Source organism: Papilio machaon, chromosome 11 (assembly GCF_912999745.1).
Source record: "Papilio machaon chromosome 11, ilPapMach1.1, whole genome shotgun sequence".
NCBI lineage: Eukaryota > Metazoa > Arthropoda > Insecta > Lepidoptera > Papilionidae > Papilio > Papilio machaon.
In genome coordinates this window covers 467,804-493,084 of record NC_059996.1, presented here as the reverse complement: position 1 = coordinate 493,084, position 25,281 = coordinate 467,804, and the positions used below count along the sequence as shown (strand labels likewise).

At 40.7% G+C, this 25,281-nt stretch overlaps 1 protein-coding gene across 1 annotated transcript; it reads left to right on the top strand.

Moving 5' to 3' along the window:
* Positions 1-17: 17 nt before the first annotated feature.
* LOC106709536 (vacuolar protein sorting-associated protein 13A-like) lies at positions 18-24,086 on the top strand. The gene is made up of 54 exons (XM_045680049.1): positions 18-186; positions 3,102-3,265; positions 3,341-3,741; positions 3,846-4,057; positions 4,301-4,475; positions 4,621-4,894; positions 4,973-5,219; positions 5,383-5,513; positions 5,586-5,786; positions 5,870-6,078; positions 6,267-6,411; positions 6,553-6,689; positions 6,767-7,036; positions 7,151-7,329; positions 7,426-7,655; positions 7,735-7,877; positions 7,975-8,109; positions 8,302-8,473; positions 8,568-8,714; positions 8,790-8,915; positions 9,013-9,079; positions 9,166-9,323; positions 9,463-9,664; positions 9,906-10,017; positions 10,152-10,370; positions 10,493-10,686; positions 10,780-10,914; positions 11,006-11,193; positions 11,328-11,502; positions 11,585-11,862; positions 11,991-12,164; positions 12,268-12,584; positions 12,683-12,848; positions 13,111-13,327; positions 13,650-13,763; positions 13,846-13,924; positions 14,017-14,179; positions 14,276-14,410; positions 14,506-14,708; positions 14,823-14,959; positions 15,060-15,311; positions 15,402-15,565; positions 15,663-15,851; positions 15,929-16,201; positions 18,989-19,263; positions 19,374-20,594; positions 20,697-20,889; positions 21,111-21,243; positions 21,468-21,581; positions 22,215-22,238; positions 22,542-22,684; positions 22,915-23,060; positions 23,248-23,374; positions 23,889-24,086. The coding sequence occupies exons 2-54, from the start codon at positions 3,125-3,127 to the stop codon at positions 24,024-24,026; spliced, it is 10,500 nt and encodes a 3,499-aa protein (XP_045536005.1). The 5' UTR covers positions 18-186; positions 3,102-3,124; the 3' UTR covers positions 24,027-24,086.
* The last annotated feature ends 1,195 nt before the right edge of the window (positions 24,087-25,281 follow it).

The following is a 25,281-nucleotide window of genomic DNA, read 5'->3' as shown; positions in this document are numbered from 1 at the left end:
CAGTATTGACCGCTGAGCCCGGTTTTCCCGAGCCTTTCTTACCTAGTATACGCAGGCGCCAACGACAGACATGCGCCCAATGTGACACCTGTCAAAAACACCCAGCTCTTTCCACTGACGTCATTAAAGAAAACCATTCGGGGAAATTTACTCCGCTGTTCGGTTGGAAGACCATGTGAAGAAAAGGTAAGGATTTAATTTTTAACACTTTTTTTAGATAATTTTTTAGAGAAGTTATCAAAAGACAGCAATGGTAAAAACCTTTGTCGTTAACAAACGTATGGTTCTAAATTCAAATTAAAAAAAATCTTTCAATTTGAATTTAGAATCTATAAATTCAAATTAGGAATAATCCCGTTTTCTATTGTTTGTTGATTTCTATTGCTGTTCTAATTTTATTTGCGGAGAATTTCGTACCAATTATTCTATTGCGCTTGCCTGACCTTTACTGTTAGAATGATATTTGCTAGAGGATTTATCTATTCACCTTTATTTATCGATATTGATGTTTTCCTCTATATGAAACAGAGTTCAAGGTCAAAGGAAAAATGACTTAAAGTTCTTATGTAACACGGCTTAAAGATTAATAATAAATATATTAAATAATTATTAGTCTTTCTAATATGTTTTTTAGCTTTATTTCCTTACGTGGATCGATACATTTAAGTACGTAATCTTTAGCAGACTTCGTGTCTTTCATATTGATGAAATGTAAGATTCGAAAACACAATTTTTTTTGTTATTGATGTTTTAAGAGAGTAAATAAACAACATGGTTTTTGTACAAACTTTAATTTTTGCACGTAAATGTCTCAAAATACACTTGTATCAAATCCTATAATAGTAAGTTTTCTCTGCCGATACATTCCAAGAAAATAATGGCATCGCTTTCGTTTTGTATTAAAAATACAGAGATAACAAGAAGTTTTTGTGTTTGTGGTAACATTTTGCAAAATAAGGATGACTATAAGTTTATTGACATGTTTTTTAATATTCATAACAAGATTAATTGTTAAAAGTAAATCATTTAACTAATATTATAAATGTGAATGTTTGGATGTGTGAATGTATGGATGGATGGCTGAATGAATGTTTGTTAGAAGGTATCTCCAAAATGACTCAATGAATCTCGATGAAATTTGGTATACTCGAAGATGTAGAACGTATTCTGGAAGAAAACATAAGCGAATAATATATATATTTTTTTGATTCCGCGTGAACGGAGTCGCGGGCAACTGCTAGTTTCAAATAAAGAGAATTTCGTTTGAGAACAAAAGCGCGTATATTTATAATTTGCATTTGAATAAATTTGCATTTCGCAATAATGACATTTCCATGCATAGGAATTGTGTTTCAGCAACTCTGGTCTTTGCACGCATCAGGACTTCATAATGAGATCGGCACTTCGTTAATTTATACGGCAAATTATAATTGCAGTGAGGAAAAAATTAATTATATAACTTGAGCATTCACAAATAATTATAACAGACAGTTTTTCAGACGGAATTTTGTTTTTATTTTGTTGTGTCAGAGTTTCTTACTTTAAAAAAAAAATTGACAATAACAACTAGATAAAGTACAAGATCAAAGCCGAAAATTTTCCACGTAACTGTACTTTTTTTTATCACAAGGTGGCAAAAGGGCAAGCGATCACCTGAATACGCCTAAATAGCGAAGCGACCACTGTTCATGGACATCCACAATTGCAGATGTGTCCGACCTTTAATCGACATAGACTTATACAGCTATTTTACTATTTTATTTTCATTTTATATGTAATTTTTTATTATAACTATTATTAATCCAAATCTGATATATAGGCTTGAAAACTGAATATTTACCAATTTTGCTAAAATTGCAAATTAGTTACTTTAAATGGTACTAGCCAGCGACACCGTCCGCGCGGAAAAAAAAATAACTTAATAAGTAGTCTATGTGTCCTTCCAGACTATGTTCTAAATCTGTACCGAGTAGTAAGATGGAATCGAAAGGATTACAAACCGAAAATATTTTTAGAAGACAGCTATTTCCAAATGTTTATACAACAAACTTCTCTTTGTACTCATTCCTTCAGAAAAGATCATGAATAAAATTAACTGGACTAGACAAAGCTTTAAAAGTAACATCGCGAAGAAAATACATTGTCACGCGTATGTTCAACATCTATCTATATCTATATATATAAAAGAAAGTTGTGTTAGTTACACCATTTATAACTCAAGAACGGCTGAATCGATTTGACTGAAAATTGGTGGACAGGTAGCTTAGAACCAGGAAACGGACATAGGATAATTTTTAACCCGTTTTCTTTTTTTTATTCCGCGCGGACGGAGTCGCGGGTAAAAGCTAGTATTGTATATTTTGTTATTGTTATCAATTATCGCGTCACTATCTCTGGCAACTGATACCATATTATCTTTTCTGAAGTATAAATACTGATGTTAATTTGTCTGTATTTTTGACGCACAGACCAATGCAAGGACGGAAGTTTTCGATACAAACTTATCTATTTCTGATTGGGACGTTATCATAGTTTATGGGTAGTGTTTGAAAGTTGTTTGTTCAGAACTGTGCGTTGTTGTTTGTGTGTTGAAAATGTTTAAGATAAACGTAAAGTAAACAATTTAGATTATTTTATTTAAGTAACTAACTTTATATAATATTTAATTTTAAATTACTTTAAAAGTTTAGAGACATAAAAATTTCATAAATAATTTATTACCATAAAAATTAATTGTAAACTAAATAATATTCAACTAAAATAAATAAATAAGATGTTATTTTTCGAGAAGTTCAAGTCAACGCACAAAAATCTTATGTTTTAAATTTACTAATAAAGCAAGGTTTGTGCTGAAAATAAGAAATAAGTGCGAATACAAATATTAAAACTGTATACGAGACTTAACTTGTATTTAGGTATCGGATACTTCACATATTGTGTACACCTTTGTTTGTAAACTTAAAGTATCTGCGTCCGTAGCATGTGGTATTGATTTTTTATTATTCTAAGCTTATTTAAAATATATAACAACATGTTTTTGTACAAGTGTATCAGCAGTGAAAACTGCCGGAAAGTTCAACAATATCTGTTACCTTTTCTAGAAGGTGAACATAAAGACGTGACGATGTTTGAGGGCGCGGTGGCAGGTATCCTTAACCGCCTGCTAGGCAAGTACGTACAGGACCTGGATACTGAGAACCTGAACGTAGGCATCTTCTCCGGGAACGTCAATCTCACCGACCTCAAGCTTAAACCTGAAGCACTGGTACGTTGTTGTACAACTGATTTTTTTAATTGCTTACGTTGTTATAGTATAAAAAAAAAACAATTTGCTTCGCAGTATGAATTAGACCTACCAATTGATGTGAAAATCGGCACCATCGGACGTATAAGTCTGCAAATACCATGGTCTGGATTATACACCAATCCTGTGGTGGTGAACATCGAAGATGTGCTGCTACTGGTCGGACCTGCCATCTCAAACAGCTACTTCGATCCAGAAAGAGAGAGAAGACTAACTAGAGCCGCAAAGAGAAAGATTTTACAAGACTTGGAAGCGGAAAGCGAGATTTTGAAAGGACCTCAGAATTTCTTCGAGAGTCTCTTTACAGCGATCGTAAATAATATTCAGATTTACGTGAGAAACGTCCACGTGAGGTACGAGGACTCTATCAGTTCGAAGGATGGTCCTCTGGCGTGTGGACTCTGTCTGCAGAGTCTCTCTATAGAAACGACAAACAGGTACAAATAGACTTTTAAATTTGTTGTTGTAGCGTTTACCCGGTACAATCGAATATTTATCCTAATTAACGAACTATGTATATTTCTGAATGTTTGTCATATAGTAAATGGAAGCCATCAGTGACCCCAGTGAACGCATCCACCGTGTACCAGCTGGTGCGCCTGGAGTCACTCTCGCTGTACTGGAATCCGGCAGCCACCGCGCTGGACGACGCCGAGACTGCGCACATCACGCCCATGCAGTATTACAACTGGAAACACTACATGCTCACTGGTCTCAATAAGTTCTCTATGCATCATGAGGATTTCGAGTTTTGTAAGTATTGTTCATAAATCAAGGAATTATGAAGTCACTCGTAGCATTCTCTAAATTCAATGACTAGAGTCACATAAACCTTAAATTAATAACAGAAATGGAGGAGTAAGTAAACAAGTGTATGAAATAGAAACTTGAGCATACATTCATATCAAATATGGATCACGAAAGACTGTAAAGTAACAGTAGACATTTAATCCACGTTAAGAAGGATCAAGAAAAATTTGACATCTTTCGTTCCAGTGCTAAAGCCAGTGACGTGCAAGGTAAAAGTGCTAATAAACCGGTCCGGAGAAGCCAGGACTCCTCGGCTGCTACTGGACGCAGTGCTGGCAGACAGCGCGCTGCAGCTGTCGCGGCGGCAGTACCTCTCCATCGACAATCTCCTTTCTTCCTTCCGACGCATCAAATTAAACAGGTTTCAACTAAACACTTAACATTCCTTATATTAGTTTTCTTTCTAATCTTTTGTTTCATTTATGTTCTTTTCATTGTTAATTAACAAAACTGTCTTGCTTCAAGTTTATTTTTAAGTATCTGATGACTTTATTTAAATATTGTAGAAAATATCGTCACCTCCATCCCGGGGTCCCATTATCAAAGGACATCAAGAAGTGGTGGCGCTACGCTTACAACGTGGTAGTAGAACAACGCGTTAAACCGTACACGTGGGCAGCTATAAAGAAGCACAAGGAAAACTATACTGTATACAAACAGACTTACAAGAGCACTCTCCGAAGCCCTAACGATATAGAACTGAAATTAGACTTGCAGAAGTGCGAAGATAACCTTCCCATAATATCAGTAGTGATTGCAAGGGAGCAGGCAAAGTTTGAAGTAAGAATCTCATTTCCGTTATTTTTTTAAATGATGGAGCTGTAGATATATAGATCTTATAACAAAAATTCTTTTCAGTTATTGTCACAAGAACCAGATCGTATAGAAGTGGTAGAAAGTGAATTCGACTGGTGGAAGCCGACAAGTTCGGACGCGGAGAGTGATTCGGAAGCAGAAAGCAAAGCTCACGTCGAGCTCTGTGTAAAGACCGAGAGAAGTCGCAGTCTATGGAGTCATCTCTCCAGTCCCGAGAAAAAGAGAGTCTGCGAACTTATAGGTTATGTTGAGGGCGCACCGAAACAGGATAAATCCAAGCAGTATATCGGTAAGTGCTGTTTCAAGAGATTGAAATGTACTAATTTTACTGTTCAATTTTATAACTTCTGTAAAAAATTTAGTAGCGATTTTATAACTTTCGGGCATGTGTGAATTTAAATAACCTAATTCATTACCAAACGTGAAATAAATTGAAAGAAAAATGATTTCAGAACACAAGTTAAATTTGACTTTGGCAAATTGCTCCTTAACATTGATGAATAGAAGCAAAGAGGTGATGGTAGTGACCCTCACGCAGTTCCTCGCCTCACTGGAGACCCGACCCTCGGCTAAGGCGTACAAGGTAACAAAATGACAAGTTCTTATCAGGTTAAACTGTTTTGCTATATTGAAATTTTTACATGTAATTTCTTAGTTGTCAGCGCGGGCTGAGAGCATGGTAATAGAAGGCGCCACCTCAGACGGCGACCTTGTGCCGCTGCTGACCACAGAGAAGGCGGCCGCGCTAGCTGGCTCCAACCTCCTGGCGGTGGACTTCGAACGGAACCCTTGCAACAGCGAGGCTGACTATGGTCTCTGCTGGCTGATGGAGCCGGTGGAACTGCTTTATGTTGAAGTAAGTACAGGTAGACAGGATTACAATTAAGTATTTTAAATATGTTTTTCAAAAAAATTAACACTATTTTCTTCTTTCTGCAGCATTCGTTTACTGAACTAATCAACTTCTTTCAAACGCACTCGATGACACCAGAAGACCTGGCGGAAGAGCTTTCGGTAGCAGTAGACCGGGCCAGTGGCGTGGGGCGCTCGGTGTTAGCGTATGCCGTCAGCCGCCGCAAGGTCTTTCAGGTCAACGTGGACCTAAAGGGACCCTGTGTTGTGATCCCTGAACATGGCTGTGTCCATAAGTTAGTTTATTTAGTAATATTTGTTTTTGAAGTACCTACCTGACGAGAGTTGAGAGAGACGTGCTAGGGTCTTGCCAAATGGAAAGCTTTATTCTGTACTTTTTCCTCTTTGTTATGAGCATGAGTGTTATGTATTCTCACATACACTTTTTTAAACTAAAGTGGTTACCACAGTATACTTGTGGCAGGTCCGGTCGTGTGATGATAGTGGACGTGAGCCGCGTGGTGGTGCGCTCGGACCTGCAACCCGCAGACCTGGCGTTGGAGGACGCCACCTGCATGGAGTTGGAAGAGAAGCTGTACGACCGTCTGCATGCGGAGTGCTCATATCAGGTGAGACTGTTTTATAACTTTAAGTTTCGAGCTCTAATATTCTTGTCAGATTTGCTAGTGGGCTCTAACCACAATATATAGCATGATTCAAATCATTGCATAGGAGATAGAGTTTTTGTACAACATGAAAATAATTTCCAGGTCTTATTCTGCGAGTGGACTGAGCCGTGGCGTGAGTCACGCAAGTACGGGGACTCCGAGCTGCATCTCGTGCCCAAAGTTAAAGCTCAGCTTGTGTTCTCTAGCAGCATCAAAAAGGATTATAAACTATTGCCAAGGTAAAACAGACTGTAAAATAAAAAAAAACAAGTTATCTTTCAAAATCGAGTACTTAAGGTACTTTTTCCTATTTCAGATACAAACTGAACATTTCACTTTCAAGTTTAAAACTGAATCTGTCAGATCGCATCATCGGCCATTTGTTGGATTTCTGTGACAACCTTCCTATACCCGTGCCTAACACTGTGCCGGTGTCATTCATGGACTCTGGGGACTACGTCGAGGAGTTGGAAGACCCTGAGCTAGCGGAAGCCTTGGAGCTCGACCGAGTGTCTGCAGATCCTGGGTACAACGAGCTCGTGAAGTTGAGACAAAAGATTGTCGCCGCTTATTTGAGTAGAAACAGGTAAAATTCATTTCATTACATATTTTTTGGCCAATGTAAGATGTGAATTAAAATTAAGACATGGTGCTAAAAAAAAAACAATATCGAGGGATTAATGATTGATTTGGAGTACAGGGCGGCAGAAACAAAGCACGACCACGTGAAGGTACAAGCCACGCCGCCACTAGAGACCGGCATCAGTGAGCTGAGCGACGACGAGGTGGAGGAGTACGCGCGCTCCGTCGATCTGCCTGGCTTCGACGACAACGTCTCACCCAGTAACACCATTGGCACTCTTATGCGCTTTGTTATCGGTTAGTGCATATGCAATACCTAACTTCCATTCACTGAGTTTGTCTATAGCGCGTTGTGATAATCATGTATCTTTTACTACGAATGTATACCAACAGGAGAAATAGTGATAAACCTGAGCCGATCAAGCGAGCAGGTGGATAAACCGTACATCATGCTGAGTGTCACAAAGGTGTGCCTGGACGTAGCACTAATGGAATACGGTCCGGCGATCCAGCTCGCTGTGGACCAGGCTCTATTGACTGACAAGCAACATCACAGCAGCACCGGGCAGTATCTTGAACTGCTAACAAGTTCTGGAGACTTGTTCAATCTACTGTATAGAAAGGTAATGCTGAAATTCAATATTGTTTTAATTAATTATATAGCTTTGGAAAATGGGAACATAAATGTGTCTCGGTGTGTAGGTTCGAGCCAACTGCCCGGAGTTCCGGTCACACTTTCACAGTGTGGAGCAGGCTCTAGTGGCGGACGCGGGACCGGTGACGCTGCTCCTGCACGCCACAGCGCTGCGCACGCTCTGCAAGTACCTCACCTACCTGCACGACAAGTGAGTACCGTGCGATCCGCTCTTCCTTCTAATTTATCTAAATACGCTAATATATTAATTAAAAATTCGTCTTGTTTACATTTCATTTAAATTTCAGGATACAAAGTAGACACTCCTTGAACTGGAAGAAGACTATGCTGCCGAAGACTGAGACTTTGTTTGACTACCTGATGAAGCCAGAAGCGGATCCGCCCGTACCACCAGGAGCCACCAAGTTCAGCTATTCTGTCAGGTTATTATACGTTTTATAGTCTCACGTTTCCTGAAGGTTCGCCGAAGGATGGACATTTTTTTCAGCCAAGAAATCTAGTCAAATGATCTCAATTATCTTTTATGTCTGGAGGATTTTTATACAATTTCTTAAGTTATTTTTCTTGTAACGTCATATTATGTTTTATCGTCGCAATGTATTTGTGTTATGCAGAGCTGTGTCGGTGTGCCTGCGGCTGTGGCAAGCGGACAGCGCGCTGGTGGAGGTGCGGTTGGCGGCGCTCGACAGCGACTGCGTCTTCCGCGCCAACGACCGCATCATATTCAAGCTCTACCTCGGCTCACTGCATATCGATGACTTATCTGACAACACTCTATATCCAAAGGTAAATAATTTGTTTAAATACTCCTTTTCTGCTTTGTAAGCATATACAATAATTAATCTCAGTGATTCACTTATTCCTTCTGTGTCATGAGCAGCTAGTGTGGCCGGACGAGGACAAGGTGCTGGAAGTAAAGTACGTACGCGCAGCGACGCGGCTGCGTGCGCACGCGCATGCCGAGCTGCGGGTGTATCTCGGCCGCCTGCACGTCGTGCTGCTATGCGCGCTGCTCCACCAGCTGCAGGTGGGAGCCTAAGTTGTTTAAATGTCACGTTGTTCTATTCCTTTTCTATTGCTTATTATTTAAGTTGTGTGTCAGCAATTTGCGGAGCCGCTGGTGGCGGGGTCTGCGGCGGCTGAAGCAGCCGCGGTTGCAGAGCGGGAGGCGCGGCGCCGAGCAGAGCGTCTGCGAAACTGCGCTTCTAGGCTTAGCCTCGCCATAGAAGTATGAACACACATTATTTTTTATTAAACACAGATTAAACACTCGCACCATCCCGCTTTTGGTTTGGAAACATTTACATTTTTTATTATTTTTCTAGCTCCATGCTCCAGTGCTGCTGCTTCCGCAAAAGGCGTCATCGCCGGACTTGCTAGTTTTAAATATGGGTAAATATTAAACCAAATATTACTTTCAACAATTTTAATATAATCTAATATTGTTTAAATCTAAATAATGAATTGATGTTGTACAGGTGATTTACTGATAGAAAACTTCTTCAAACCACTAAACGTGAGCCAAGAGGCGACCAGCCCAGTGGTGAATCCACTCATAGATAACGTGCTAGCCAAGCTGGAGAATGTCACGCTATCCCGCGCCGTCATGACCCTGGCCGGCACGCTAGAGGTTCAGGTGGGCACAATACTAATCACTCATTTGATTACTGACTAGGGTATACCGTCTATTAAAAAACTGATATGTGCTAAAGAATAATACTGCTACCTTTGAGAAAGACAATGATGGTAATGATGAAGATATTTACTTTGGTCAGGAGCCGATAGTAGAGCAGATATCGGTGCGGTGCGATGTGAAGCGCGCGGTGGGGTACCGGCAGGCGGCGGGCGCTCACCGCGAGCTGCTGCTGTGCGCCGCTGATGTGGTCATGGACAGCGCTGTGGTCAACCTCGGCCAGAACGACCTGGCCACTGTGCTCGCCGTATGGACAGGCAACCTCAGCGAAGCGCACTACATCGGTACTCACACTAGTTTTGTTAAATACGTATTCATGATCATAATCCGCCAACTTAACGGTGTCCTTCATGAATTGTCTTGCTTCTGTAAGCTTGATCATTTAATGTCAAGCTTCTACGAAACTTCCTACGAAACTACTATCACCTACGATATCAGATAATTTTGGGCCTTTCACTTATTAGAATATTAAACTTCCAGTTTAACAATGTTGAAACTGAAAATCAAAAGAACAATATATTTTAGGTGCCGTAGTTCCAGGGTCCCCGGTAGAGACGGCACCCTCGGACGTCGCCGTCAAGAAGCTGCAAGCGTTTCTTGCGCAGAGCGAACCCATAAGAAAGGAGGTCACCGTTAGGTAAACTAACTTAAGTACAAGTTAAGTTAAGTTAAGTAAGTACTAAGTTAAGTACAAGTTTGAAGTTTAGGTCTCTAAAATGACTTTTGAAGCGAGGGTACCAAGATCGAAATTATACATTTAATATTTTCTAGGTTTACCCTGGAAGGCATCGAAGTAAAGTTATTCTCCGACATGGACGAGGTGATGAGCTCACCGGTACGCGACGCGAGCCGTGGCCTGGCGCGGCTGACAGCGGGCGAGGTGACGCTTGCTATCGACTACTTCTCCGACGGCAGCGCCGAGCTGCGTGCTGGCCTGCAGAGCCTGCTGCTCGAGGACATACGACCCGACAACAATGTTGTTATACGAAGGTACTTACGTGATTTCTTGGGTTGCACAGTAAAGAAGCAAAAATAAGCTGTGTTACAAAATAGCTCCCAGTCATTCCTCTAGATTAGTTATGTCTTTGAGTTGGTGTAATGTTCGTGTGCAGGATATTCCAGTCGCAGGGCGGCGGGTCACGAGCGTCCGCGGGCATCTCGGTGCTGCGACCGCCATTGCTGGACGCCAGCGTGCGCTGGTCCTCGCGCGCCGCCACCTGCGACGTGCGCGTCGACCGCACCCGGTTCAATCTCGCTCTCCCCTTCCTGCTGCAATTAACCAAGACGTTGCTTGACGCCATGCCCGGTTAGTTATCGATTCTTTAGATTATTGGATCTTGATACTACTAATGCCTTCAATTGAGTCCATGAAAAGTATATCGAGATACCTTTACAACAGGAGAAAAGACATTGGAAGGTGGTCTGGTGAACCACGGGTACGTGGGCGACGCGGAAGGAGCGCGGCCTGGCAACAACAACTGTGCCGCGCGCTTCCCCAGCTGCAGCGATTCCACCAGCGGCTACTACTCTACTTGTTAGTTTGAGAATATTGGATTTTCATCACCAGATTTTTATTATTTAATTTTGATAATATCTCTAGTCTTATCTACTTTTACCCTTCTCAGCGGCAGGAGTATCGGAGGACAGCCCGAGTCTGTCAGTATCTATCCAGTGCCGGCAGCCAGAAATAATGTTCTTCACGGAGTTGACGCAGAGCGAAGGTCACGCGCTTCTGCTCCGCACGGAATTGCTGCTCGACTACTCCCGACACTCCAACACCGAGAGCCTAGTAGTTTCACTGGCTGGCTTGCAGGTACATAGACTATTTATGCTTTAGTTGCCTGGCTCGAAGGACCAATTAAAAGAAATGTAAAAACTTCTAAAAATAATAGTACACCATAATATAAAACTTATAAATATATAGATAAAAGCTAATTTTCTTTACAGATAATGTCAAAGCTACAATCGAAACTTAAAAATATACCACCCCAAATGGTTTTGAAGCCTTGCGACGTAGAATTCTCTAAGTCATTTAAGAACATTGAGGAGGGAATCAAAGTTCGTCTGTCAGTGTCGGAAATAGAACTGCACGTGGCAGCGACAACTGTGCACACAATTATGGGTAAGTTTAAAAAAAAATTCATTACTTCAATTATTGTTTTTTAAAGTTTTGATTTTCTTTAACATTTATGTTACACTTACAGATATTGTAGAAGAAGTGACTAACGAATTGACGATACCGGAAGAGAAGGAACCATTCAATTTTACATCATACCCTAGGTCGGAAAGATCTGACGAAGATCTGTGGGCGCCGAAAAAGATCAACAACCCGCCAACTGCACAGTATAGCTTGGAGAACAGTTACGCACAGCCGAAGTACCCCAGTATTACGCCCACTGAGACCTTCGAGATTATGGTACCCAGCGTCAAGGTCTTGTTCGAAATTGAGCAGACTGTCAGGATTCCTGTGTTAGTGGTCAAGGTAACTAAGTAGGAATCTTGTTTTTCATTATTTCCAGCAATCAAGATTTCCATATTTTGCAAGAAAGTTACATTTAAAAAAGAGCTTTGGAACTCTGTAGTTTATTAAGACCTTCCATGATGTTCCAGATGTCATGTGAGATGTCGCTGCATGACTGGTCACGACAAATGCACGGCAACGCGTCGCTGAGTCTTCAAGCGGACTGCCACAATGAGCGGCTACGCGTCTGGGAACCACTGCTCGAGCCCACCGTAGAAGACAATCGGCAAAAGCCGTGGGAGCTCTCCGCGACCGTCTTTCAGGTTCCTCTATTGCATAAATAGCGTAGACAACTGTTTCTACAAACTTCTACGTTCAAGTAACATCGTCACAATAACACATCGTCTTCGTAAAATATTTTTTCAGGCAAAAGCGTACCCAATGTCTTCACGTCTGGACACCAACGTGACGCAAGTGGAAACAGAATCAGACCAGGCTACCACCCAGTCAGTCAAGAAGAAGAAGCGAAGCGGTTTCGAGTCTGAGACGTCTGCAGACGAGGCCGACACCGACAACGAGATGACGTACATCAGGAACCCCAACGGCAAGGAGAATAAAGGCTACAGGTACAGCGCCACGAGCCTGACCTTCCTCAGGGCACTGGATATAGAGGAGTCGGATTCAGAAAACGAACTTGGATCCAAAGATAGAATGTCCACAGCTGTTGGACATTTGTTCACTGAGTAAGTTATTGCAAGTATTTAAATGACGCTATGTTGGTGATGTCATATATGCAGAAATAGAATTTTTAAGGTTATGTATATTTTTTTCATCTTTGTAGCGATTCAAGTGGAGATGAAATTAGCAATGACGACTCTTCGGCACCAGAACAGAGTGATGGCGACGTGCTAAGTGAAAAAGAAGAGGACGAAGGAAAACACGAAACTTACATCGACGGCGAAGAAAAGTTAAAGAAAGATCCAGAACAAAAGAGTGTTACGTTGCAAGTAAGTATGGTCACAAAATTATCTGACCCGGTGACGTTCCTGCTGTCTTGCTTTTACGCTATAAGAAAAACCTGTAAGCGTAGAATACAAAGACCAGAGATGACAAATTTGTTACTTTTATCAACTTTGCCAGTACTAGACATTAGTTTGTCCTATTTTGCGACGATCTTTTGTTTCCTGGTATAAAATATCACGTTGGAAGAAGATGAAAACTTCAAGTAAATGGAGAGATATTGCGTCAAATTGTTATTGGTGTTGGTAGGAGCCGAGCCGCGAAAGCAGCGTGGACTCTGGCCTGGAACTGGAGGGTCGGCTGTGTACCTACGTGACGCTGGAGTCCCGCGCTTCACTCGACATGACTCTGTCCCCGGCGGCACTGCGCACGCTGCACGCGCTCTCTGCAGCACTGCACGACAGAACTGCAGTAGTCACCGCCATAGTCGCCGCGGAGAACGGATTGCAGCTCATCAATGACATTGGTAAACCGAATCCTACAGTAATTTTTCATCTTTGAATCTACTACGGCGCCTATGTTCGTCTATTCTATATATTAATAATAAAGTTGGGGTGTCTGTATGTTATATCGAAAAAAAATAATGATATTTCGCGAACTCATATTTTTAAAATTTTTGTCTCTCTATCTGCATATCCCCATTTGTTCCGGGTAATCTCCGAAACGGCTGGACCGATTTTGACGGAACTTTTATAACAAGGTAGCTTATTTGTATGGGGGTTACTTAGGCTCCTTTTTTTTAAATAATTCATAATATGTTACAAGCCATTGAAGGAACCAAATTCCAGGTCCCGGCTCCACTGTGCACTTAAGGACTCGTGCAGAAACCGACCTGGCTGGGAATGATCGTGTTCTCGCCATCGCAGACTACGACGTTGACACCAGCCGTCCCAGCACACCTGGTAAATATCACATTCTTGGATTGGATGAATTAAAGTTAGTGAGCAGTATTGATGAAGGTTGTATTTTAAAATTTTTGTACAGGATGCGACACTTCAGGAGCAGACCTATTGGACGAGACGATAAACAAGCAGGAGACAGATGTTGGCGACGAATGGGATTGGTGAATTAAATAATTTAAATATAGTACTAACTTTAATCACTATTTTACAAGTTGCATGAAGTTAATACTTACAGCAAACAATATTGTCTCAGTTTCGAGGGTGGTTTCGGCGAGGCGGATGGCGCAGCGAACACCGGAGCTACAGGGGGCTCGTTGCACACATCACCCTCGGCGCCCCCCGCTGCTGCTGACCTGCAGCGTCGCCTCACAGACCTCACATTGTCCATACGCTTACACGACATGGACCCCCTTAATGTATGCAATATAATAACTTTGTCATTAATAGATTTCAACTTAGATTAACTGGTCTGGTTTAGATTTGATCAAAAAATATACTTTATAATGTTTTAGATACTGTGTCCCCAACGATCGGTCTCTAAGCTACACGTGCTGCACCCTGGTCGACACGGCACGCGTTACTATGTGCTGGTGGAGAGGACCACGCACTACAATGCCAAAAAGATCGTCGTCCGCTCGCCTATGCAGGTAATCTTTTCATATGGTCGTCATTTTTTTCTGATAACGCGACATTAAAAAAACCAAAAACACGTGTATGTCCATACAACCCTTCACACTACCAGGTCCGCAACGAGACGTCGTACACTTTGGAGGTGCTGTACCGTCAGTCTGAACTGGAGGCTGCGGGCGTCCAGGCGGTGGGCGCAGTGCGCAACCCCTTCCGCGGCCTGCTGCGGCTCGCCATGCTTGCCCCCCATGACACCTACAACGTGCCGCTCTACATCGCTTACCACTGCAAGCTCTACCTGCTACCTACAAACTTCGAGTTAGTACACTTAGCAGTCTTACTGTAGGACTCAGAACTATTAAATGGTCGTCCTTAGTGTAGACTTAGAAATCTCAAATATACTTTTTACAAAATGTTCCATTTTTCATTTAGAACTTATCAGGCATCAAGTCAAGGCATCTGGTGGATGGAGCTGGTGAAGGACTTGGGCACGCCGAAGGACATCCTCTGCCTCGCCAAAACCGACGACGACCCGAGTATATTCGCAATGAAGATTGTACCCGTTGAAGGTATTGAACACATTTGAAGATTGAATGATTTCAAACATTTAGAATGATTCTTTTACCATTAAGTACAGCTTATCATGGCTGTATTTGAATTTAATTTCAGTTTGCCAGTCTCAGAAGATCTCTCGAGCCATCCCTAACTTGCTGTTGCGCGTGGTACCTCCCCTAGGCATACACAACTGCCTGCCGCACGCGCTGCAGCTGGCGGGGGCCGGGGCCAACGGCCTGAAGCTGCGCATTGAGCCCGGGGAGCGTGCTCACGTCTATACCCTGGACTTATCCAAATCCCATCGCCTTAGCCTGGATATACATTACCTCGGATTGCCCTGGACCGGGAGCTTCACATTATCACCAGGTCATTTGTGCCTGTTCTTTTTCACATTATCCTTACTCGACGTATTTAAGGCCAATGAGACAGATGAATAATTTTTTAGTATACATATAGACATGACGGAGAAGACGGTGCAGATGACTACGGAGTGTGAGACAGAGGGCGGAAATAAGCAGCTGGGCGTGAGCGCACGGCTGGTGCGCGGCCCCACCTGGCGCCTGCAGCTCTACGCTCACTGCTGGCTTATCAACAAGACCGGCCTGCCGCTGCAGATCAAGGTAATCCTGAAAATGTCTTGCCGGTTGACGAAATGCTCAATTTGACCACATTTTCGGGACACATCTTTGTGTTTTTGAACTTAATATTTGATCGTAGGGTGGTCGTGGTGAGGCGGCCCAAGAGGTGTGTGAAGAAGCAGTGCTGTGGGCGGGACGCGGAGAGAGGCTGCGAGTGCGCGCGCACCAGTCAGGCTGGTCGCGGCCGGCGCGCGCGAGGCCCCACGCACCAGGACTACTCGTCTGCACGCACACAGAACGACGAATACACTACCGAATGCTGTTGCACGTCAGTTTACTGATCTACTCTCCTTCTTCCATTTTTAAAATTATGTAATCATTTTATACTTATACTGTTTTTCTTAGGTAACACTTTCGGAACTTTGTCCTCAATTAACGAAAATCGTGACCCTTCTACCATATTTCCTTGTCTACAACGATACGAAGAAACATTTGCGTTTCATGGAAGAGAATGAAGCGGCGGACCTGTGGATCGACCTGGCACCGCAGCAATGCACACCATTCTGGCCGCAGACCGACTCCATGTCTATGCACTGCAAGTACAGGGATTCAAATGTCGTGTCTCAACATTTCCCGATCACGAAGAATCATTTCACCGTTCTCAGAATGGATAAAGGGGTGAGAGGCAACATTTAAAAAAGTTTTTATTATTCTAAACTAAAAATAGAAAGAACGTTTCTTACTAATCTACGAATGCTACATTTAATTTATATATAAATCAATAAAATATAAAACACAACATATTTTCTTCTAATACTTTATTCAAAAAACAATTAACAACAATAAAATACTTAAATATAACAATAAATTATCTTAAAATACATAAGTAACTATCCATACTTAGGATGTCGTGGTCTCTCCAGCGACAATGTACCGTCTTTATGTAGATAGTAGGCGGTGCCGGTAGACTTGTGGGTCCAGATCTTAGTTGCCTTGAGATGGGCGTCGCTCTGGTCTGGGTACTTGGTCTCACGGGAACTCGTAAATTCTACGCGAGTGTTGCTTGATGATGACTGTTGTTGAGGAGCTGTTGGCTGGTTTTGGTTAGATGTTACCTGATGAATAAGTGATTAATAAGTCATATGTTTGATCCTGAATAATAGGATTAGAAATAGTGTAATGTAGAGTGATTTAAGAAGGACTTTGTACTAAATATGGTTCCTGAAAGTTCAATTTCTTTGTTCTATTACTTTTTGAGTTATCCAATTGATATGATGTCTGTTAAAAATTAATTATAATATTCAAAGACGTTAATATATTCTAATTTATTAGACCATGTCGCCTTTCAATGCGTTATATAACAATATAATGTAAAGTGCGTATAGTGTCAAATTGTATACTGTACGCTATGCAGTTGTTTTAAATAAAAAAAAATAATACCGGAATAAATAAACTTCCCTTTAAAAAAAAGTTAGTTATATTTTTAAGTAACTATTCTTTTGGCTTTTACTGACGCTGAATACATATGTATTAACGGAATTTCATTCAATTATAATCAAAAAACACTAGGAATATGAGTGAAATAAAATTTTCACTTTGGTTTTATAACTTTGGCTATCACTTTCGACTCCGTAAGCGCTGAATTAAAATAAAACTTAATTAGTAGCATGTGTTCTTTCAGTCAAAGTTCTACATCGAGCCGTTTTCAAAATACGTTCTAACAATCATCTATCCATTCATCCATCCATCTTAACATTCGTGTTTATAATGTTAGTAACATATTTATTAAGCATATTTTACTCACAGTATAATGCGGAACCTTGTATGAGCTAACAGTATGCAGTTTTGAGTCGTAGTTCATGAGAGGCAGGCTGCCGAAACTCTCAACTTTGTACGAACTGGTGTCTGCCTTGACAACAGCGGGGTCGTTGTTAGTAAACGACGCAAAATGGTCTTCGTATCTCAAGTTAGAAGGAATCGGTAACTGTTCCTCTTGCATTACTTTACCATCTGTGAAAATATTCAAACCCGACTGAGAGCCGAGGCCATTTATTGCTTGTTGCATATAACCATCTACTACTGCAAACTGCTGATTGGACATCATTCCTTCACTCGGTGCTGAAGAATAAAATTGTGAATTGCCAGCGATTTGTTGGTTATCTGGTACTACAATTGGTCTAGATTCTGAATAATTTTCGTTGTAACTTGGGTTTTCTTTCGTTGATGCGTAATCTCCATCATCCTTGATGTATGGGCCGTTGAGAGAAAATCTGTTCCCATCTTCGAAGGCTTCGTCTTTAACCTCATTGTATGCGGGTTTGGGGAAATCCAAAGGTTTATCATAACCTTTTTTAAATTTATCTTTCGCTAATGTATGTTCGACAATCTTATCTAGATCTTTTTTGGATAAATATTTCAGTAGATTATTTATATCTTCGTCACCGAGGCCCTCGTTGGTCGGTCGTCTGCTGTATTTATTTGGTCTATGATTAGGAGGTGGTTGGCCTTCATCGTCCATCATGTGGTTTGGCGGCGGCGTGTAGGAGAACGCGCCATGAGTTGGGTAGCTCAAGGGAGGTCTTTTGTAGAACCTTTGTGGTGGACTGGAATAGTATTTGGCGCGTTTGACTCTAATAATTTCTGGCATGGAAGATTTTGTATCACAAGGTGGATTATCGCATAATATTCCGACAGCACAGCACGTCAATATAAACACAATAATGAGTCGCATCGTTGCGCTCCCGTCTCGCGTCGTCTGAAAACTGAGAGGAAGTGAAATTAATGTGTAAATTTTATAAGTGCCGTTTTGAAAGTGGTGTGAATTGAGTTAGAGCTCGCGGGGTCCGGTTGTGACGTAAGGCAAGTCATGACGACCTTTGTTGTTAGTAGTTTTGAGTAGTTAGTAGTTATTCTATTTTGTCTGATGGTTTATATTAAAATATTTAAATCAACCAAAGATCGCTGTTTTTATAAAGTAACAATTGCAAGTTTTCCTCCATCACCTAATACTTTTATTTAAGGTGTTCTTTATTTTAGAATAAATAATTATTATTCAATAATAACTAAATTATTAATAGCATATAAGTTCAGTGATGTCAATTATGTTTTCACTTTCGTAGATGACACGTTTCACTATATCTAGTAAAGTTATGAATTTATGAATTACGTCTTCGGCATGTTGCAATTGATATTTATTTAACCAATTTTCATGTAAACTCTAGGCGACACAAATATTTAGCGATTTCCTCTATGGAATGTAGCTACTAAATGGAATAATGGTACAAAACTATTATGCAGTCATGGACTGTTACTCGTTTGCCACCTTCTAATAAATTTAAAAATATATATATATATATTCTAGTCTACATAAAAATCGCTCGCATTTAAGAATGTCTCCACCTATTCCGATATAATTAAAAGAATGGGATGTAATAAGAAATTGAAGGAATAATTATTACCCTACAGTCGGCGATATGCGTGGATGTGACCGGGGGGACAGACCGTCCGTTCATCATCACGTTCAAGTCGTACACTGCGGGTGACGCGCCGGTCCGCATTGAGAACCTGTGCGAGGACCTGTTCCTGAAGCTGCACCAGTCAGAGTGCGGCCAGGTGGCGCTCCTGAGCCCGCACCAGGCCCTGCTCTACACCTGGGATGACCCCGCCAAGGAGAGGAAACTCATGTGGAATATCTACAATAATAAAGGAAAAGGATTCCTTGCTGACTTCTCACAGGATGGGTGAGACATCATTCTTCAAAATTAAAAATAAACTTATGGACACGCGCCATGAGCATATTACTATTATTTCATAAACATTTGATTATATTTTATTTTTAATATTTTAACAGATACGGCGAGGAAAAAGTTAGTTTCCAGTCAGTGAAGCATTCTACTCTGGTAGCAACCAGTAGTGTAACATCCAAGCTGTCCTCCACACTCAAACGTCTCACCCCCAAGTCACCCGAGCCCTGCTCCTCTAGCAGCGATGACTCCGAGAGTTTCGAACTGCCTGAGAACCTCGCAAAATCTAAGAAGATGAGGAAAGACAAGGTCATAGTCTACTGGGTGTCTTTCATGAATGGCTATCAGAGAGTTTTCGCATTAGCTCAAGACGAGAGAATAGCGCAGCAGTACAGGATGATGATTGATTCAGAACGAAGTAACTACGAAGTATACTTATCTTTGTCGAGCATTAGTTTATCAGTGTGCGTTCAAACTGGAGTTGGTGTAAAGGAGTTGGCCTATATAAGCATCGCGGATTCTCTTCCGCGCTGGGAAGTGAATGTAAGCAACAAATGGAAGCAGCTAGCACCCGACCTCACCGCGTGGATTGAAGATAAATATCAAACCGAACAGAAGAAGTGTAATCTCAGAGACTACATTCACATAGACCTGGAGAAGATGCAAATGACTAAGCCGTTCTTCTCCGAATTACGGAGGACGTACAATCCAGCGGTATGGTTGCAACTTCGCAAATCTGATACATATTCATATTATCACCTAAAATTACAGAGATTCCAAATTGACAATCAGCTGTACGAAGCCGTGTTCCCTTGCGTATTGTATCCAGCTACTTTGCCTGCGCAATTAAAATCTAAAGATGTTAAACCGTGCATTGAAGTTGTTGCTTTGAAACAGTACCTTCCTAATTTGAATCAAGATATTTATAAATATGTGAAAGTACTAGTTCAAGAGTTTTGCGTGAACCTGGACAGGGGCTTCGTTAATTATATTTTTGATATCTTGAATCACTGGAAGGTGGAGGAGAAGCCGGCCGTAAGGCTGCGAGCTGACTTGGCATTGATTCACATGCCGCTAACGATACTAGCAATCAAGAGCCAGACGAGTGCACAAAAGAATGTGTTCTTCGAGTACGTGCATCTGTCGCCCCTAAAGCTGGTGCTGAGCCTGTCATCTCGGGGTTACGCGGACACCGCCGATAGTCCCAGTCGGTCGCAATACGGTATTCAGAAAGAAAACCGACCCAAATTATTCAACAGTGATTTGCTGGAGTATCTGTTTAATTCTTGGGGTTCATCGCTTTGCGATATGAAGGATGTGGTGATCAAGTGAGTTGAAATAAGTTATTTTGCCTAAACGAAAATCTTTTCTTACCAATTTTACAGGATACTGTTGCATTCTTGTATTGCTAATTGTTTAATGTGCTGCAGGATGTCGTACTTGGAGCTACGGCAGGCGCCGGTGCCTTGGGCGGGGCTGTTGGAGGCTGCGTCGCGGCACTACTGGCTGCAGCTTGTGCAGCAGTTCTACGTGCTCGTGCTCGGCCTCGACGTTCTCGGCAACCCCTACAGCTACATCGGCGACTTCTCAAGAACTCTAAATCAGTATTATGAACCATGTTTGGTGAGATTGTTGTCAGACATGCAGCTAATTCTTAGCACGTTCAACTCCACTTCCCTGGATTTCAACTGCATGTTAAGCTTTGGATATATTTGCTCACACTTTTATTAAGAGTGCAACAAGAATTTTATTTATAATTTCAGTTGAATTGCTGACAAACTAGTCTAAAAGGATCTCATTTCCGTGCTCCTTGTAAGCGCTTAATTCATCCTATGTATGTACAGGGTGGCACGTGCGCGCGGCGCCTGGCGCGCGGGGCTCGCGATGGCGCGACGCGGCTGGCGTGCTGCCTGGCCGACAGTAGCGCCGCGCTGGTGGAGAGCACGCCGCGAACTCGGCCGCAGCGAAAAAGACCTGGTTGGTGACTATTTAAAACAATTTCGACACGAATGTAGATGAACAGACTTATAAAAAAGGGATGAGAGAAAACTTTGGTGAGTACATTGATTTCAAGTCATCCAGGAGATCTAAAACAATTATTTCTTCAAAAGCAAAGTAAGTCTTGGTGTAAATGCTATCAACTGTAGGTAAGTAATTGTTGGCATTAACTATAGCGATAAGTTTTTGTTGACTATCTGTAGGTGAAGAGGGGTCAGTTGTGGACAACGTGCCGGCGGCGGTGCTGGAGGGCAGTCGGCGAAGTGCGTGCGGCGTCGCTCTCGCCCTCGCGGGCCTTATCGCCAGGCCCACTCTCGGTGCGTGCCTCATACATTCTTCAAATATACTGCAAGCTGCATGACTCATGTTTTTTCTACCCACCTTATAGTTGTTACACATTCTTAACGTGGCCGAAATTTATTGTTTAAAAATAACTAAAGCAATTTCTTTTTATTCTGAAGGGTCATTTTAAATATAAGATGGCCGCCGCCACAAGATAGCGGATGATATATGTTCTTGTGCTTGGGTGCTAAATGAAAGGGCTTGACTTAAAGTACGGTACCATCAATAATACAAGATGACCTCCATTACAAAATTGCCAACACATTTTACTGTCCTCTAAAAATGGATATTATAAATAATAGGATGTGACGACTAATGGAACAACGAATTAAAGTTCTAGTCCAAAAAGATTAACTTAAAAATAAGGAAAGGTTTAAGCACATACTGCATGTTGGTGGTTACTGCATGATTCATAAAAATTTTAACATAGATAAAAAGCATGTTAATGTATTGTCAAACATATAAAATGGATTTTTATGTGCTGTATTTACAATTATTGCACTTTTCTACGTTTTTAAATACATATGTAGTTTAGTCTTCAATTCTCACATTCTCATGAACATCTTTCTCATTTCCCTCTTCGTGTGCGCTTGATGGTGGACGAGTAGATGAGGACTGTACTATTTTAAAACGTAAGTAAACTAGAGCATGCACTTATATCATTAATATTAATATTGCACTATTATATTTATAATGTAATACATTGCCTGAAGTCAATTAGTTCTCTCGGAAAGCCATGGGAGGAAGATGGATAGGAAGGTATTTCCCCTTTCCTATATATTACCTCCCTGGTCCATCATACTTATGAACGTGCTTTCTGTCCATTAAAGGACTAACGAATCTACTGAACTTCTTGATGTCTATGGACAGCTTGTTCGTTTTCAACCTTCTACTATTAAAAAGTAATTAGTATTGACTTATGTAACACAATGTAGACGTGTGCCGGGAGGCGACGCGCGCTGCGCAGTGCCCACAGCTGGGATGGCGCGGCGCCGAGGCGGGGCTGCGCGCGGCCGCCGAGCGCGCCTCCCGTCTGCCCGCGCGCCGCCGCCTGCCTCGACACTGCCCTCGCAACGAGGTCGATATTTACAGTGATTGCTCACTAAGGGAACACAGATACCTCATACTAAAACTACAATATCATTTTCCTTACAAAAAAGAATCAGGAAGATTTGTTCTGTTCAAGTTCTTGCTTCATTTGTTCCTAAGTGTATATGGAAGAATGGAAGTTGAAATTGAACCAACAGAACTTAGTGTAGACACACTTTCCTTTTGATGAAAATGTGTAATACCAGTGTTCATATGCAGGGTCTGCGTGCATATGACGCGTGCGCAGCGCGTGGGGCGGCGCTGTTGGCGCAGCTGTCGCGCGGCCACTACGCCGCTAGCGACGGTTACGTGGCCCACGTGCACCTCGCGCGCACCTCCCTAGCCACGCTACTGCTCACAACACAGTTAGTCACCATATTTTTAAATACTTCTTAAACTTACTTTTTAAAGAACTTCTGACAGTAAACTCTGTGCTTACAAGTACCTTCAAATCCTTTTTTTTTTTTCAGTAACGCTTTAACAATTTTTTCCCCAGCCTTAAAGATTAACAGATTCTCGTAACGTTAACATTGGAACCTGTTAATTTGACAGGCACATATTCCTGGTGCGCGGCGGCGGCGGAGGCGACGGCTGGCACATCGAGTGGGTGGTCAAACTGGACGACCTCATCGGCTCGCCCGTCGTTGAAGGGGACAAACTTATACTTAACATCAAGCAGGTATAAATCAAATCAAAGTGTGTGTGTGTGTAAATCATAACAAAGTGTGTTACAGCTGTGCTCACTTCGGCGAATTCATATCTACGAGTATCTATATATATAAAAGAAAGTCGTGTTAGTTACACTATTTATAACTCAAGAACGGCTGAATCGATTTGACTGAAAATTGGTGGGCAGGTAGCTTAGAACCAGGAAACGGACATAGGATAATTTTTACCCCGTTTTCTATTTTTTATTCCGCGCGGACAGAGTCGCGGGTAAAAGCTAGTCTATAGATATATAAAAGAAAGTGTTAGTTACACTATTTATAACTCAAGATCGGTCGAACTGATTTAGCTGAAAATTGATGGGGAGGTAGCTTAGAACTAGGAGATGGACATAGGAACTTTTTATCTTGTGTGCATTTATTTTTTTCCGCGCGGACGAAGACGCGGGTAAAAGCTAGTTCATGTATATAATTGCATTCAACTTATAAAAAGTACAAATGTTTTACCAATTTTTATCATGATTCCAGGATGAAATGGTAAGCTACTTCTCTACTGACGAGAAGGTTATCGAAATAGCAGACTTGGAAGTGCTGGAATGGCTGAAGACGAAGATAGAATGTGCCCTCATACATGCACTGGAAGACAAGCGATGTCCCGCAGAATGAACACAAAACAGAACAAATAACTTTTTTTAAATTACTTTAATTTTCAATGTTTAAATAATAGGAAGGAAATATATTTCATTCTTGACTTCATATAAAATTAAAACATTCAGTAAAACTGATATTTAAAATGATAACAAAATAATAAAAGGAAATAGGAATCTATGGGAAAAAACTAATGATTTTTATAATATAAATTATAAACAAAAATATCTGTGTAATTAAAACAAAAAACTGACTGAAAGAAACATATAATTACTACAAACAATTCAAGGAATTTGAAACATTGTTACGAGTCTTACATTATGGAGATTTTAAGAGTAAAAATTATATAAGTTTATCTTAATTTCTTGCCTGTTTAGTTAATTTGTGAATTATTAGAACGTTATCATGAAACACTCATAAATAACTATTCGAAACAATCACTCATTCATGCATTCAATCATTCACTAGTTCATTGTAATTTAAAAATTTAAGCAATTTAAAAAAGACAAAACAACGCTTTTAATTTCTTACGACTCCAGTAACTGTTTTATGTTGCTAACAAATAATCGCTGATCTCTGTCTAGTCACTAGTTATGCAAGTGTTACAAATAACATTACAGTTTATTTGTTTTAAATTAAAATAATTTAAATTTTAAAATCTTTGTTTTAAAGTGCAGCCAATAGATGGCGCTATTTCATCAGCTTGTCAGTTGGGTTTTCTTTTTTTGAAACGAACATTAGGTTATATAATTTGTAAAATTTGTTTATAATTAAATGTTTTGCCTCGCAAATTAGCTGCACAAACATTTTGTGGTACATTACTATTGTTTTGATTGTGAAGTTTTTGTCATTCAATAACAAATAATTGTAATGTAAATTTAATTTTATTTATAGAAACTAATTATTAAAGCTTTGATAATATTATTTTTAATTATCTATAAATGTTGTCAACAATGTAGAATATAATCTGTACCTAACATATGTAAAATTTTACATTGAAAAGCATTAACTGTTTGAATAAATGTTTTCTAAAGGAGGAATGAAATAAAATAAATTCTGATTAATTTGTTTTTTTTTTTATAATTTATTGCCATATTTTAAAGATTATTTTATATAGTTTTTATAATTTTTTACATATTACAAAGTGAAAATTTAAACAATTGTTGAGATAAAACTTATTATTTCTCCATTATATGAAGAATTAAACAAAATAAACCTGTAAAAACATGGACACAATACTTTTTACCATATTAACGTCTACACCATAGCTGGG